We start from the raw sequence: 15,856 nt of genomic DNA, 5'->3' as shown, positions 1-15,856 counted from the left end.
CATTCTGTGGATTCAAGAGAGACCATGCAATTAGCAAAAAATCATATTTAAAGGCTTTATAGATGGGAAGATTGGACTCCGGTAGGAAACACAACCAAGTGTCAAAAAAGCATATCTGCCATTGCAGTCATCGTAAGTCCGTTATATAAGAAATTGTACTCCTCCATAAAAAAAACAGGCAGGGTCGCATAAGCCATTTGAAAAGTATGCCATTTTTAACCATCAAGAAGGCTGAATGGAGAAATTTTGCAGAGAGTTTGAGGTGGTTAAGAATTCCCAGAAAGCAAATTCTGAAAGCTTACAGCCTTTGATGTGTCTAAAATGTTTCTTTCACTAGTTTTGGTGGCTATGTGGGTTTTTACAAGACATGGAGGGAGGGGTTCTGGGTTTTGGGTTAAATATTAGGGATGTGCATCGTTTTTTTGACTGATGAAAATATCATGCAATATTTTCAAATCAGTCATGTATCAGGGGTCCCCGAAAATGATAGGAAAACCCCATGAAATTTTCGTGTAGTTTTCTTATCGTTTTTGGGGGGGGGGGGGAGAAAGGGCACACAGAAAAAAAAACCCCAAACCCACCCTGACCCTTTAGATCTAATTATTTACAATCCCCCACCCTCCTGACCCCCCCCCCAAAGAAAAAACTTTCCTAAAGTACCTGGTGGTCCAGTTGGGGTCCCGGGAGCGATCTCCCACTCTCGGGCTGTCGGCTGCCACTAATCAAAATGGCGCCGATGGCCCTTTGCCCTTACCATGTGACAGGGGCTATCGGTGCCATTGACTGGCCCCTGTCACATAGTAGGAGCAATGGAAGTCCGGCACCATCTTAAAAAAATGACGCAGGCCATCCATTGCTCCTACCATGTGGTAGGGGTCAGTCAATGGCACTGATAGCTCCTGTCACATGGTAAGGGCAAAGGGCCACCGGCGCCATTTTGTTTACTGGCAGCCGACGCCCCGAGAGCGGGAGATCGCTCCCGGGACTCCTGCTGGACCACCAGGTACTTTAGGAAAGTTTGGGGAGGGTGGGAGATTGTAAATAATTAGATCTAAAGGGTCGGGGTGGGTTGGTTTTTTTTTGTGGTGTTTTTTTTCCTGGCTCGGGACAGCCAAAAAACAAAACCGTCTGGACCATGGGAAATGGAATTTCCCGTGGGTCCACGAAACCAGAACAGATTCCGGCACCCAATTCACATCCCTATTAAATATGACTTGTAAGATCCAAAGAGGAAGAGCCTGTGAGCGGAGGTAGTGGAGCCTAGCACCATAACTGAATGTAAACATTTGGGACAGATATAGAGGGCAGTGATTGGAACAGGGTGGGGAAGCAGGGGCTGTTTTCCGTATGGGGAGTTTATATGCGCAGCACCCCAAAGTGATAGAGAGAGAGAATTTCAACTGCCTAGAATGGATGGGCCGTTTATTTATTGTCTGCCACTGTTTTACAATGTTACACGTACCCAAGTCCAATGTGAATTTAGGCAGAAGAATTTGAGACTAGGAGAAAACCAGCTTTAAATGCAGCAGTAGGGCTAATGCATGCTTTTGCAAAAACAAACAAGTTTCCTTGCAGCTAATGATTTCTCTTCAGTGTACAGTCTCCAGATAATGCATTTAAAAAGCTGCATTTCTTTGAGAAGAATCCTTCTTGCCACCACTGAAGCATTCTGCTGCTTTTCTTTGAGGGTAGGCATTAACTGTTGGTGATGAGAGAGGTTTAATTTGCACACTGTGTTGCACCTGCAATGCACTGTGTACACATCTCTTTTTAAGAACTTTGGTTTAATGCATGTCGTAAAATCTTGCAAAGGCCTAAAGCAATAAATACGAATCAAATACTCTTACCAGCAGCCAGTGCTGCTGCTGCTGCTACGAATGCTACTGCTTTAGGAATTAAAAGAAGAAAAACAAGGGAAGGGTTTACAAGACATTTGTCCTTCATTCTGTGTGGGAAATGCATTAAGTTAAGAAACTTGAAACAGAGCGAACCAGCCTTTGCCATGATTTGGTTCCCTAAGAGTTCCCCTGTGGGTTAGGGTATTGAGGCCTATGTTAGAATGAGAGTATTTATTGAGTGACTCGAATAATGGAAACAAAACTGGGCTGGGGGAGGAGGGGGGTTTATAGTGGGAAGAGGACAGCACTTACAATGGAAATATAAGAACAGAAATACCTACGCGCACTGTTATCTTTTCTTTATTGCACATAGCGGTGCTGTGAATTACAGCTGAGTGGAACCTGATTATAATTAATTTAGCAGCTAAATGAAAGTCTGAAAGGCAGCTGGGTAGCAAAAAATATTACATAATTAGTAAAAAGTGGTTTTATTGACATGTAAACCTTCCAATTTCATGCATGAGTTACAAAGGTTGCTTTGTTTTGAGTTTGCCAGAACGGCTAAGTAGTCAATTATTGATGAGTATTTCAGGGTCTGCTAAGCAGTTATAATGACATAATAAATGATAATGGATTTGTCTTCCTAATATCTGTTCTTGCAGATGAGCTTTGTAAACATATTGTCATATTAGTTTTAATTATCAAAATATGCTTTATGAATCCTGCATAAAAATCTCCTGGTTAACTAGGAGATGGTGTTCAGCCACAGCTGACTGTAGGTTCTTGGTTTCTTTTAACATTAAAGTTGCTTGAAAGCCATCTTTAATCATACATTGTCATCCTCTCTTGCTTAGTTATGCTATAGTATCTCTGACTTTAGTACAAAGGTGGTGAAATCATATCTGTGCAATAACATTTTGTGCAACAAGGTGGTGAAAGTTCTCAAGCCAAGGAGGCCGATGTACTAAAGGGTGCTGAATTTCGCAAAGTCCCCTTCTCATGCAAGAACAGCAATTGGACGTAGGCACACAAGTTTCCCTTTTTATATGCGCAAAGTGGATTTTCCAAAACTTTTTGGCTTCGGCATGTAGTAAGCTTTTGGTGTGAAAGCTCACACTTTGAAATTGTATGCAAATCAAAGTTAATGAGGTGTGTGATGCAAATTCATGCAAAACCAGCTCATTGGCTATGCTGATAGTGCTAAAATAACATACGAGAGAGGTCTTCGCTGGCCAGTTTTCACAACAAAGATCACATAGCCCTATATGCCCCTTTCAAATAGTCATAAAGAAAACGCTTTAGGAGCATAGCAAGGAAAAATGTTTCTTGTGGCATATTTGCTTTGATTCCTGATGATGAAGAATGACTGCAGACGTAACTCAAAAAATGAGATGATTTCCCAAGTGAACACCAACTCCCTTTGTCGGGCTTGCAGGCGGCAAACATTTCTGCAAACGAAATGGAATTCTCTTTTGCCTGGGTCCCCTTCCAACAGGAGGAAGAGAAACGGGAAACCTGTGGGGAGAGCCAGGCCCGTCGCCATGGCGACAGCAGAGTAAATACAGGCAGATAGAGTTGCAGTGGCCCTGCCAGTCACTCACTTTTTCGGTAAAGCATTCCCAGGGGACCTGTGCACACCTGCTCCTCTGTTGGTGCCAGGTGGATGAAGTGAGGAGGAGGGGGGGGGGGGTGATGAATTGAAGTGGATGAACCATCAAAGTTTCATTTAGCTTTTCCCAAGCTCCCTGGTTTATGTTGAGTCAGCCGCTTAAAGAAATTGAATATGTAGTCCATTATTCATTTTTTTTCCTTCTGATTCTATTAGAATATTAGCAAGAAGTGCAGGATATGGAACCAGCTGAGGCAAATTGAAAACAGTGCTTCCTCAGCTTAAACGATTAGAAATTAAAATTGGTGTGTTCATTATCAGCAAAATTATAGCCAGCTGTTTTTAATCCTGTAGCTGGCACAAACTCCTGTTAATAAGACCATGTAGGCTTTCTGAGATTTACTGCTCATTAAAAAGTTTCTTTAGTTTGAGTCCAGCTGTGATAACTGTCACCGTAAAATGCATAGTTTTTCCTTTCTTATGATGCAAATTGGATCTTTTGCAACTTATTCAGTGCAGATTAGTCTGAACTTCAGGGCAATGCAGCTCTGTGCCCTGAGATAAATCATGGTTTGATTCCTAGGCCTGGTTTGAGGTCTACCCAGCTAAGCGTTCATGGCCCCTTGGGGAGGAAGTCCATGGCTGTGCTCAACATTGACACCTACTGGCCAAACTTGGAATGCACCCAGAACGAGCCATAGTCTAGGACTCGGAGACTTTTCAGTGGCTGGGCTAGAATTTGGGGGGGGGGGGGGGGGTGTTAGGGAAGGAGGAATTATTAAATGGGGAAATATCCCCAGACAGTGGAGGCTCATGGCATTGTAGTCCTCAAGCTGGAAACAAAGTAGCAGGTTTAAACTATTAGGTCATGTAAGAAGAGAGAGAGAGAGAGAGCTGTGCTTGATAAGCAGAATCAGAGAAGAAAGTGTTGTGTTGAATTGACAAAAGCATGTATAAGTATAAATGAACCCTTTCTGTTCTTGCTCTTACTATTGCCAAGGGCCATGTACTAGTAATAGTTATTGAGGAGATAAGGAAGGCATCTTCTAAATACCTCCCTTGATTTGAGACCTGCTGATTCTGTTTTGGATTTGTTACAGCTTTTGAGTGCAGGAAAAGAGTAATGTGTTAGTTTGTGTAATTACAGTGTGGCCTCTTTAACAGTTGCCTTTCTAGTCGATCACTCATTGTGCTTAGCTTTCTTGGGGGTGCTTTATTTTATTTTCTAGGGGGGTTTTTTCTCTGTGTCGCTGAACCATTTCTCTCCTGATGCAGCTGTGGGGTTTTTAAAGAATGAAGAGCAGGAAATGGCCGTACACAATGCAAAATCAGCAAACTTCCAACTCACACAAATTAGGAAATAATTCACATTGCTTATCCTGTTGGTAGTGCATTACTGTTGCAAAGATTTCCCTGTTTCTGGAATGGATTTTGGTTACCCTTGAAGTGTTAGAAAATAATTGACGCTAGCAATGAGGATCATGTAAACTAGATTGAGGAAGAAGAAGTTTTGAGGCCTGCAAAATTGGAGCAGTTTCCTCAGCTCTGCTAAGTTTTATACGGCCACACAGATGAACGTTCTTTGTTTGTTTGTGCCAGGCATCATGAGCAAAGCGCTGATCTTGCATGCACTGTCATTTCTTGGTAAAATGTATCATCCTCTCCAGCTTTTAGTAATTTTCTGGCAATGACTGTCAAACTTGAAAATAAGCGTAAAACTGTAATGCATGAAAGTGTGGAATACCTTAAAGTTACTTGAAGCAGGATTTCAGTCCCTCATATGTAGGAAAGGCCCTTTCGTCTGACTCTGATGGTCTTTTAAACACTTGCAGCGTTGTGCGAAAGTGCACAGAGGGAAAACTCTGCAATTCCAGGCCTGACCAGAGCAAATACAATTCCTAAGCTTGTTAATCAGTTTTCTGTAGATTCGAGCCAGCTGTCAACATTTACGTTCCAGTAACTGATATGACCTGAACTTTCCAGAATGTGAGAGTGTTGTTCTAAAACCCAGGACTTGGACAAATGCGTGCTTCTGCATGCATTACCATTTCGCTTTGTATTTGTTTCATGTTTATTGGAACTGTTCAGATGCCCTGCTTTGAACATGTGATTAGTCAAAGATATGGTTTTAAAGGTTATAATGTGACTGGAGTAACCCAAGGCATGCTCTTACATTCCCAGCTTGTTTGACCTTCACATTTAAAAAAAAAAGTTAAAACAACTTATGATGCTCACATGTGAAAGCAACAAAGAAATCAGAAAATCATTTAATAGATGTGTGTGGCCTCTCCATTTTTATGGAAATTTCTGCTTGCTCAAAATGCATTAACTTTGTTTCTACCTTTTCTAAGGTGCAGTTTAATACTGTAGGTCTGCTTCAATATAGCCGATCCTATTTAGGTTGCATTGTTTGTTCTTTATTTTGCTTGCATTATTAGACATCCACATACTGTTTGTGCAGACTGCGGAACAGTTGCAGATTTCTAGGGGCAGCTGCCAACAAGTTTGCCCCGAAACAGTCTACATTGCATTGCACATTTGTCCAATTTTTGTGGTCTTTTCACTCATGTTGGGTGAATCAGTGCTGCTATTCTAGTCTAGCAATTAAAGGCTCTGTTGTGGCCAATTCAAGTATGCAAAGTGGCAGTTTTGAACAGTTAAGAAGCACACAGAGTACAATTAAATGAACTTAGTTATTCTTTAGAATTCTTTAGGATTCTGAAAACATTTTGGGGTTTTTTTCCTCATTAATTGCAGATGGAACAAATGAGGAATGAACTACTTCAGGAGAAAACTGTGAGACAAGACCTGGAGTGTGACAAGATTTCATTGGAAAGACAGGTAATGCGGAAGGTGGAGTTGCCATATTTCTATTTTTAGAAAACATGATCAGGCCAACTGACCGTCAGTTCTGATGACTAACACTATTTGTGTACATTAGTTGGATAGTCCCAAATGCAATACAAAGTCCATTTGTATATTTGTTTAAAAAAAACAAACAGTTCCCAGGCTCTCATTCTTTAGCTGAAAAAAACCAAAAAACTTTTATTCATAACAAGAGGACACCCTGTAGCCCGACCCAACACACATTGTAGCTCAATCTGACCCTCCACACAAACACACACACACTCACTCACTCTGTCTCTCACACTCTCCCTCTCTTGTAGCCGTGGCTCATTTTGACTTCAGTGCACTGCACTGTTCAAACAATTGAGCTGAGGCTGTGAACTGTGTGGGATGGCGAAGGTGGCAGGAGCAGCAGGTTATCAAATCATTGGGCCTGTCAGCTGGGCCAGGTCACATTGAGCCACCAGGGGGAGCGCTTGTTAACCGGAAATATTATCTGGAATGGTTCATTCTGGATTAAATGTTGTACTCCTGTGTGCTTTTGTATATGTGTGAAAGAAGGGAAATGGGGTAATGCTAGGAATCTTAAAATATTTGAGTCTTCAATAAATTTGAAAGGTGAAGCATGAGCATGAAATTGTTACCAGCAGAGGTGGTAGAAACCAGTACTGTGTCAGAATTCAAGCGCATTTGGAACAGATACAAAGAACAATGGTGAGAATGTTGAGAGGTTGCAGTATTGCAAGCATTTCCCCTCTACAACCTTCAGAGCAGAGGCAAGTGAAGAAGTGATCTGAAGAAAACAAGGGAGTTTATAGGTTTGGAGACAATTGAAGATCTACCTAGAGCCAGATGTGTTTGTATGTGTTTGTTTTTGTTTATTTGATGATCTTATGAATGTTTGTTTGTTTTTTTGTTACTACCTTGATTCTTTAGAAAGTATGGAATAAAAATAATTTTAAATAAATAAGATGCAGATAAAGGAAGCATGACCTAACTGTTACTGCAGGCCATAGGGAAGCTGGTTTGGAACCTGTAGGTTACAATTTCCCAGAGTCCAATTGGAATGATGCCAGTGAGTTGGTGGTATCTGAGTTTTGTCTAGCAGGGTGATAAGAGGAAAACAAGATAAAGAGAGAGGAAGCGCAACCTGTGCCACCACAGGCAACTGGGTTGCTACCAACAGTCTAAAACTCCTCAGAAACCAACTACTCAATGCCAAAAGGTCGAAGGTGACCAGCAAGTTCGTGGAACTTAGATGGCCAGATGTTAGGGCAGAGCTTTCCAAAGTGTGTGTCACGACACATTAGTGTGTTGCCTGCAGTGTGCAGGTGTGTTGCCGGGTCCGCAGGGCCGGTGGAAGCAGGGAACTACAGCAGGAAGATCGGCGGGGCCGTGGTGGAGCTTACCTCACCACGGCCCGAAGAAAAGAGTCACATTCACTCCTCCTTCCTGCCTGCGCAGCCCCGGAAGAAAAATGTTGCTGGAGCCGCGAGGGCAGGAAGGAGGAGGAGCATCTGCTGCGTACAGAAGAAGAGCATTAATGGACCGCTGCGGATCCCATGTCGCAGCGGCCTGAGAAGAGGAGGAAACCCGATAGCAGGGCTGCCGCGGATCCCACGTCACGGCCAGAGAAGATCAGGGCCGCTGGAGAGCTCACGTCACCACAGCCCGAAGAAAAAAGTCACGTCTAAACGTACAGGTGCTCCTCCTCCTTCCTGCCCGCACAGCCCCGGAAAAAAAAATGTTGCCGGAGCCGCATGGGCAGGAAGGAGGAGGAGCATCAGCCATGTGCAGAAGAGGAGCAGCGTTGTTGCAGCGGGCTGAGAAGATGAGGAGGCCCGGTAGCAGGGCCGCCACCGCAGATCGGCCCGAGAAGATCAAGGCCGCTGCAGAGCCCATCCTGCAGCAACCCGTGAAGAGGAGGCCCAGAGGTAAGAGAGAGGCTGAGGGCCCATAGAGTGTGTGTATGAGATGAGTTGAGAGATTGTGTGTCTGTGTGTGAGAGTGAGTTGAGAGACTGTGTGTGGGAGTGAGGACCTGAATGTTTGCAGAGACAACATGTGAGAGAGAGACAGCATGTGACAGTGAGAGCCTGTGCTTGAGCAAGACAGCATGTGGGAGTGAGAGAGAGCCTGGGTGTGTGAGAGTCAGACAGCATGTGCAAGAGAGAGACTGTGTATGAATGATTGTATGAGAGAGAGCATGTGAGAGTGAGAGTCTGTGTGTGTGTGTGAGAGAGAGAGAGAGAAAGCATGTGAGAATGAGAACCTGACTGTGTGCTTGAGGGAAGAAGATAGATGGAGAGAAAAGAAATAGAAAAAAAGACAATATGAAAGGAACTGGCAAAAAAATAAGAAAGGGAAAGTGGAACAAAAAAGCCTGTGGCCAACCCATTAGAAAACTAAGATCAGACAGCAAAGGTAAAAAAAAATAAATTACTTTTTACTGATTGGCACATGTAATCTTTGGTAATGGTGCAAAAGTAGCACTTTCTCTATGCGGATCTCACAATGTATGAGATCAACATGGAGGAAGTGGAAACCCACAGGGCCTGCACAGAGGAGGCAGCAGAATGGGCTTCAGTGCCAGTAGCAGCAATCAGCGCCTCCTCAATAGCCATGCGACATCAGTGACAGTGACAGCAGAGGAATGAGAGAAGCTCCGAGGTTGCTGGCAAAAGAAAGAGAGGGAGTCTGCCTTTAGTGTGTGCATGTGTATGAATGGGAGTCTGCCTGGGGGTGTATGTGTGTGAATGCACGGGTGCCTGCCTGAGGCTGGGTCTGTGTATGAGAATGAATGGGTGTCTTCCTGGGGTTTGTATGTGTGAGAATAGGTGCCTACCTGTGTGTGGCGTATGTGTGTGTGAGAATGAATTGGTGCCTGCCTGGGGGTCTGTGTGTGTGAGAATGAATGTGTGCATGCCTGGGGGATGGTGAGGGAGTGGTATGAAAATAAATGGGAGCTTGCCTGGGTGTGTGTGTTTGTGTGTATGTGAGGGAGCCAGAGAGAGTGAGAGCATGAGTGTGTATGAGAAAATCCAGGGGAGTAAGAGTTTGTGGGGGGGGGGGGGGGGGGGGGGGGGGAGGGTGGAGGGGGGAGAGAGTGTCTTAGAGCCTGAGAGTGTGTCGGTGTCTGTGAGAGGTTATGGTGGGTATAAGAGCATGAATGTGTATATATGTGACAGTGTATGTGTGAGAGGGAATGGACATGTGAGTATGTGTGTGTGTGAGAGAGAGAGAGAGGATAACCTCCTAATCTTTGACAATATCAGAGTGACTGGAAATCAAGAGCTCCCACATATGGACAGCAGGGTTTTTTTAAAATCCTTATTAGTTTTAATTATTGGGTGTTATTTGATATATGTGCTGTTCTGAAATATTTTATTGGTGTTTGTAAAAAATGTATATGATTTTAATTATTAGAAATTCTATTTATCAGTAGTTTTAAAATACTCTTATTAGTATGGTTTTAATATTATAACTGATGCTTTATGTTTCTTCATTTTATTTGCTTTATGAGGAATGGTAGTTCTGTTTTTCCATTGTTAATACACAGTCTGGCTTCTTGGGGTTTCCATTTCAGTTTTTGTCCAATTTGTGCTCCTTTATTCTGTATTTGGTGAGGGTCTGTCTCTGCTCTGTGTGTGTGTAACCATGATGAGAGATTCTGCTAGCATAGGGATCTATAGCAATCGGGTTTGTTTTGTTTCCTCAGTAGGTGGTGTATTGGTATTCTAGGACCCAATGTAATATTTACCCTTGCTTTTTCACAGGTAGGGTTATTGTTGTTTGAGTCCTTGGTGTTATTACTGTTATGTTACAATGGGATTGCAGTATAGATTTTGAGTGTCTTTTTTGCAGGGTTTTGTGTTAGTTCACAATGTGCCTGGCAGAGGAAGGTGTTTGTGCTGCTGTTACTGTGAGGTGACACCAGAATTTGAAAATATCTTTTAGCATGATGAGCTGTAAGGGAAACATCCAAGCTCCATTGTTTGGGGGAATTTCAGTGGATGCACAGAGTTACAGAACTGGAGGTGCAGGATTTATATTGACATTCTGTCCCTTCCTATAAATTCCAGACTTAACATAAGAAAATGCCATACTGGGTCAGACCAAGGGTCCATCAAGCCCAGCATTCTGTTTCCAACAGTGGCCAATCCAGGCCATAAGAACCTGGCAAGTACCCAAAAACTAAGTCTATTCCATGTTACCATTGCTAATGGCAGTGGCTATTCTCTAAGGGGTAGATTTTAAAAGAAGCGCGATCAGCCTACTTTTGCTTGCGCATCAGACTCAAGCAAAAGTACGCTGGATTTTAGTAGATACGCGCGGAGCCGCGCGTATCCACTAAAATCCTGGATCGGCGCGCGCAAGGCTATCGATTTTGTATAGCCTGCGCGCGCCGAGCCGCGCTGCCTCCCCCCGTTCCCTCCAAGGCCGCTCCGAAATCGGAGCGGCCTCGGAGGGAACTTTCCTTTGCCCTCCCCTCACCTTACCCTCCCTTCCCCTACCTAACCCACCCACCCGGCCCTGTCTACACCCCCCCCTTACCTTTGTCGGGGGATTTACGCCTCCCGGAGGGAGACGTAAATCCCCGCGCGCCAGCGGGCCTGCTGCGCGCCGGGCCGCGACCTGGGGGCGGGTACGGAGGGCGCGGCCACGCCCCCGGGCCGTAGCCACGCCCCCGTACCCGCCCCCAAAACGCTGCCGACACGCCCCCGGAACGCCGCGACGACCGGGCCCGCCCCCCGACACGCCCCCGACACGCCCCCCTCCGAGAACCCCGGGACTTACGCGAGTCCCGGGGCTCTGCGCGCACCGGGAGGCCTATGTAAAATAGGCTTCCCGGCGCGCAGGGCCCTGCTCGCGTAAATCCGCCCGGTTTTGGGCGGATTTACGCGAGCAGGGCTCTGAAAATCCGCCCCTAAGTGAACTTAATAGCAGGTAATGGACTTCTCCTCCAAAAACTCATCCAATCCTTTTTTAAACACCGCTATACTAACTGCACTAACCACATCCTCTGGCAACAAATTCCAGAGTTTAATTGTGCTTTGAGTAAAAAAGAACTTTCTCCAATTAGTTTTAAATGTGCCCCATGCTAACTTCATGGAGTGCCCCCTAGTCTTTCTACTATTCGAAAGAGTAAATAACCGATTCACATCTACCCGTTCTAGACCTCTCATAATTTTAAACATCTCTATCATATCCCCCCTCAGCCGACTCTTCTCCAAGCTGAAAAGTCCTAACCTCTTTAGTCTTTCCTCATAGGGGAGCTGTTCCATTCCCCTTATCATTTTGGTAGCCCTTCTCTGTACCTTCTCCATCGCAATTATATCTTTTTTGAGATGTGGCGACCAGAATTGTACACAGTATTCAAGCTGCGGTCTCACCATGGAGCGATACAGAGGCATTATGACATTTTCCGTTTTATTCACCATTCCCTTTCTAATAATTCCCAACATTCTGTTTGCTTTTTTGACTGCCGCAGCACACTGAACCGACTATTTCAATGTGTTATCCACTATGACGCCTAGATCTCTTTCTTGGGTTGTAGCACCTAATATGGAACCCAACATTGTGTAATTATAGCATGGGTTATTTTTCCCTATATGCATCACCTTGCACTTATTCACATTAAATTTCATCTGCCATTTGGATGCCCAATTTTCCAGTCTCGCAAGGTCTTCCTGCAATTTATCACAATCTGCTTGTGATTTAACTACTCTGAACAATTTTGTGTCATCTGCAAATTTGATTATCTCACTCATCATATTTCTTTCCAGATCATTTATAAATATATTGAAAAGTAAGGGTCCCAATACAGATCCCTGAGGCACTCCACTGTCCACTCCCTTCCACTGAGAAAATTGTCCATTTAATCCTACTCTCTGTTTCCTGTCTTTTAGCCAGTTTGCAATCCACGAAAGGACATCGCCACCTATCCCATGACTTTTTACTTTTCCTAGAAGCCTCTCATGAGGAACTTTGTCAAATGCCTTCTGAAAATCCAAGTATACTACATCTACCGGTTCACCTTTATCCACATGTTTATTAACTCCTTCAAAAAAGTGAAGCAGATTTGTAAGGCAAGACTTGTCCTGGGTAAAGCCATGCTGACTTTGTTCCATTAAACCATGTCTTTCTATATATTCTGTGATTTTGATGTTTAGAACACTTTCCACTCTTTTTCCTGGCACTGAAGTCAGGCCAACCGGTCTGTAGTTTCCCCGATCGCCCCTGGAGCCCTTTTTAAATATTGGGGTTACATTTGCTATCCTCCAGTCTTCAGGTGCAATGGATGATTTTAATGATAGGTTACAAATTTTTACTAATAGGTCTGAAATTTCATTTTTTAGTTCCTTCAGAACTCGGGGGTGTATACCATCCGGTCCAGGTGATTTACTACTCTTCAGTTTGTCATCAGGCCTACCACATCTTCTAGGTTCACCGTGATTTGATTCAGTCCATCTGAATCATTACCCATGAAAACCTTCTCCATTACATGTACCTCCCCAACATCCTCTTCAGTAAACACCGAAGCAAAGAAATCATTTAATCTTTCTGCGATGGCCTTTTCTTCTCCAAGTCTTCACTCTCATAGCCACATAGAATTAGTTGAATGAGGCTATCAAATAATTTTATAGTGTGAAACTGGCCAGCTTTTTAAAATTACGCAGAATACCCTTTGGACTTTTTTATTAACACCAAATATTCAAAAGCTGTGTTCATCCCATCAAGCTCATATATCTCATTAAAGAGGTAAATTGAATAACACAATAACTTTGTTTTATTATTGTTACTCATAAATTATAACAATAACATTAATCTTGGAATATTATATATATTTAATATAAATGAAAGGTTTTCACAAGATAGGTTGTGTCGTGAAACATTTTATTATGTATATATTTAAGGAAACATCATAAATTGTTGAAATACATTTCGTTCATTTAACCTTTAACCTCTGGTTTGCTAGTAGACTGAATTACTATGTCCTGAAATTATGTTTGTGTAAAAAGTGTGTCACTAACATGAAAAGTTTGGAAAGCTCTGTGTTAGGGCAAGAACCTCACAATTTATGGCAGGTGTCTGGATTATTGCAGTAGTTGGTGGTGAAACGAGGAATGATGAGGGGGTACTGGAAGTTGGATTACAGATGTGAACTTGTATTCTCCTTAACACAGAATGGTGAAAATCAGTGAGAAAAACAACAAACTGACTTGGAATAGGCATGATAGCCTACAAGTGGTCAGGCTTCTGTAGCTGGCAGCTGGGGTATATCTTTAGCAGTGTGAGCCAGAATACATAGATGGGAAAATTGGTCTTTTAACTTCTATCATCTACTGTATTACTATGGGGACAGGTTTGACAGAGCTGCTGAGTAGCAAAGATAACGGGTTAATATTCAGCTGAACCTAACTGACTAATTGTGAGGCTGAAGTTTGCTAAGTCTAGCCGGTCAGTGTTTGGTTAGAATTATACCTTCAGTTTGCCACGTGTTAGGCTTGTAAGTTAGCTGGTTAGTGCCACAAATCCATAGTAACAGGCTAATTTATTTCCCATGCCCCATTTTTTACCATTTAAATGTATGCATCTTATCCATTTAGGTGGTTAGATTTAGGTGATCAGAAAGGGAATTTTCAAAAATATGGTTTAACCAGTTACTGGTAAATCTTTTGAATTCTCCTCCTATATGTTATAATTTGGTCTATGCTTGTAGTAGATAGTAAATCTATATGATTTTAAAAGTGAACTTTCCATTTTTCTATTTAAAATAACATGAGATCAGCTGTGCCAGTTTATAAACCTGTATGCAGGCCTGGTTTTCCACACAGGCATATTAGGCCAGTGCCCTCTGCAACAAAATTTGGAAGCAGCAACCTGCTGCCACTGCCAGAGCCATCACCTGAAGCTATTGCTGCAGCTGCCAAAAGCCATGAGGTCAAAGGGGCTGGTGGGTGGATGGTGGAGGTATACAGAGAGATGGGGGCAGCAACGGAAGGGATGGGGGAGGAAGTGCCTGGAGCAACTGAAAGTTAAATCCCTTCACGCCTGTATGATATAATCTATGTCTGTCTGTTCCCAGCACAAGGATATGAAGAGTAGAATTGCTCATTTTGAAAACTCATATAGGTCTAATAAAGATGGACTTGTTGCACAAATGGAAGTAAGGATAACTGAGCTGGAAGAAAAGTTGGAGAGTGAAGAAAGGTAAGAGATGCTGTGTAATTTATCTCATCTCATCTTAAGCTTTCAAACAGGTGACAGTGATTCCAATATATTAGAATACAGCACTTGTCATAATATCCCCAGATGTTTTGTATTAAGACCTTTGTTTGCAATACACTGAATTTCTGGGACTGATGAACAGGAAGGTATCCTGTTTGGGCAAACTGGATACCATTTGTTAAATTATTTTAAAGTTGCACTCCATGCTAACTGACATTTTTTTTAATTAGCCGAGTCTTTAGTAGGTTATTATAGAAATGAAGGTCAACATAGAAGTTGCATGTGACACCTTTTGATTACACTAACTCAGCACATCTGTGGCTCTCTTTCAAGAGCTCTGCTCCCTTCACTAATTACTGTTCTCTTGGAGGGAGCATTATTCTTAACTGCTAGACACATGTTTTGAGTTAGTCCAATAAAAAGGTTTCACCTACCTCTTGTTTATTGATCCTTAATTCTACATATACACAGGGCCACACTTAGGGCAATGCCTCCGACATCACTTCAGGAGAGCTGGTGAGGCAGGGCCGATCATGGCAGGAGCTGTGCGCCATGCTTTGCTTCGAATTCATGCTTTGCTGGCCAGCTTAATGGCCTAATGCTACAGCTTCTTTTGCCTCTCCTCCTGCGGGCTGATATTTGTGGTGCCATGATCTGGCTGACATTTCCAAGCTCATGGCCACTGTTTGTCCCACGGTTTTCTCGCTGCTTCTGCTCCTTATGCCTGCTAGAAATAAACTTTGGGGGGCAGACGGAGCCTTGCCTTCCTGAGTCTACTGTCTCTTAAAGAGGTACCACACCCAACAAAACGCCATGGGCACTGCTGAAACATCCATGCCCCTTTAAAGGAGCACTATCTAAGGCACTGGCCTCCTGCTCCCTAACCTCTGGGGTGGGGGCCCAGCCTGCCAACAATTTTGGGTGGGAATCAGATTCACCTTGGGCCCTGCATCCACCCCCACCCCCAGAGCAGAGGTTCTCAATCAGTATTCCTTAGGAAAGTTCTTCCTGTGCCGCAGAACTGGCAGCCCCAGGATGATCCTCCTCCCTGATCTCGTACTCTTGACTATTGAGCAGTGCCCCAAATCTCTTACTTGCTGCTGCAACCCCTCCCTCCTGGCACCTTGGCAACTGGACAGCACTGAGGAGGAGAAGAAAAGGCAGGAGCTGGCACAGCAGCAACAGTGAATGGCAGAGAAGAGCTGCTGCTCGCTGCTCCAGGCCCTCCCCGCCCCCACCCGGTGCCTGAAGCACAGGACTCTTCCCTGCTGTGCTCGGTTTGCTCGGGGAGTCACTGCCCCAGACCTTAGATGTCTGTGCTACAGGGACTT

At 43.7% G+C, this 15,856-nt stretch overlaps 1 protein-coding gene across 6 annotated transcripts in view; it reads left to right on the top strand.

Annotated features, from left to right (window-relative positions):
* CGNL1 (cingulin like 1) overlaps positions 1-15,856 on the top strand; it is a 231,078-nt gene that overhangs the window by 177,193 nt on the left and 38,029 nt on the right. For all 6 annotated transcript variants that reach the window (XM_029574341.1, XM_029574342.1, XM_029574344.1 and 3 more), the window contains 2 exons: positions 6,205-6,288; positions 14,383-14,507. In XM_029574341.1, the coding sequence (XP_029430201.1) occupies positions 6,205-6,288; positions 14,383-14,507 (209 nt within the window). The remainder of the gene's footprint in view (positions 1-6,204; positions 6,289-14,382; positions 14,508-15,856) is intronic.

This window comes from Rhinatrema bivittatum, chromosome 13 (assembly GCF_901001135.1).
Source record: "Rhinatrema bivittatum chromosome 13, aRhiBiv1.1, whole genome shotgun sequence".
In the NCBI taxonomy this organism is placed as follows: Eukaryota; Metazoa; Chordata; class Amphibia; order Gymnophiona; family Rhinatrematidae; genus Rhinatrema; species Rhinatrema bivittatum.
The sequence above is the reverse complement of the archived record's forward strand: the minus strand, read 5'-3'. Positions and strand labels throughout refer to the sequence as shown.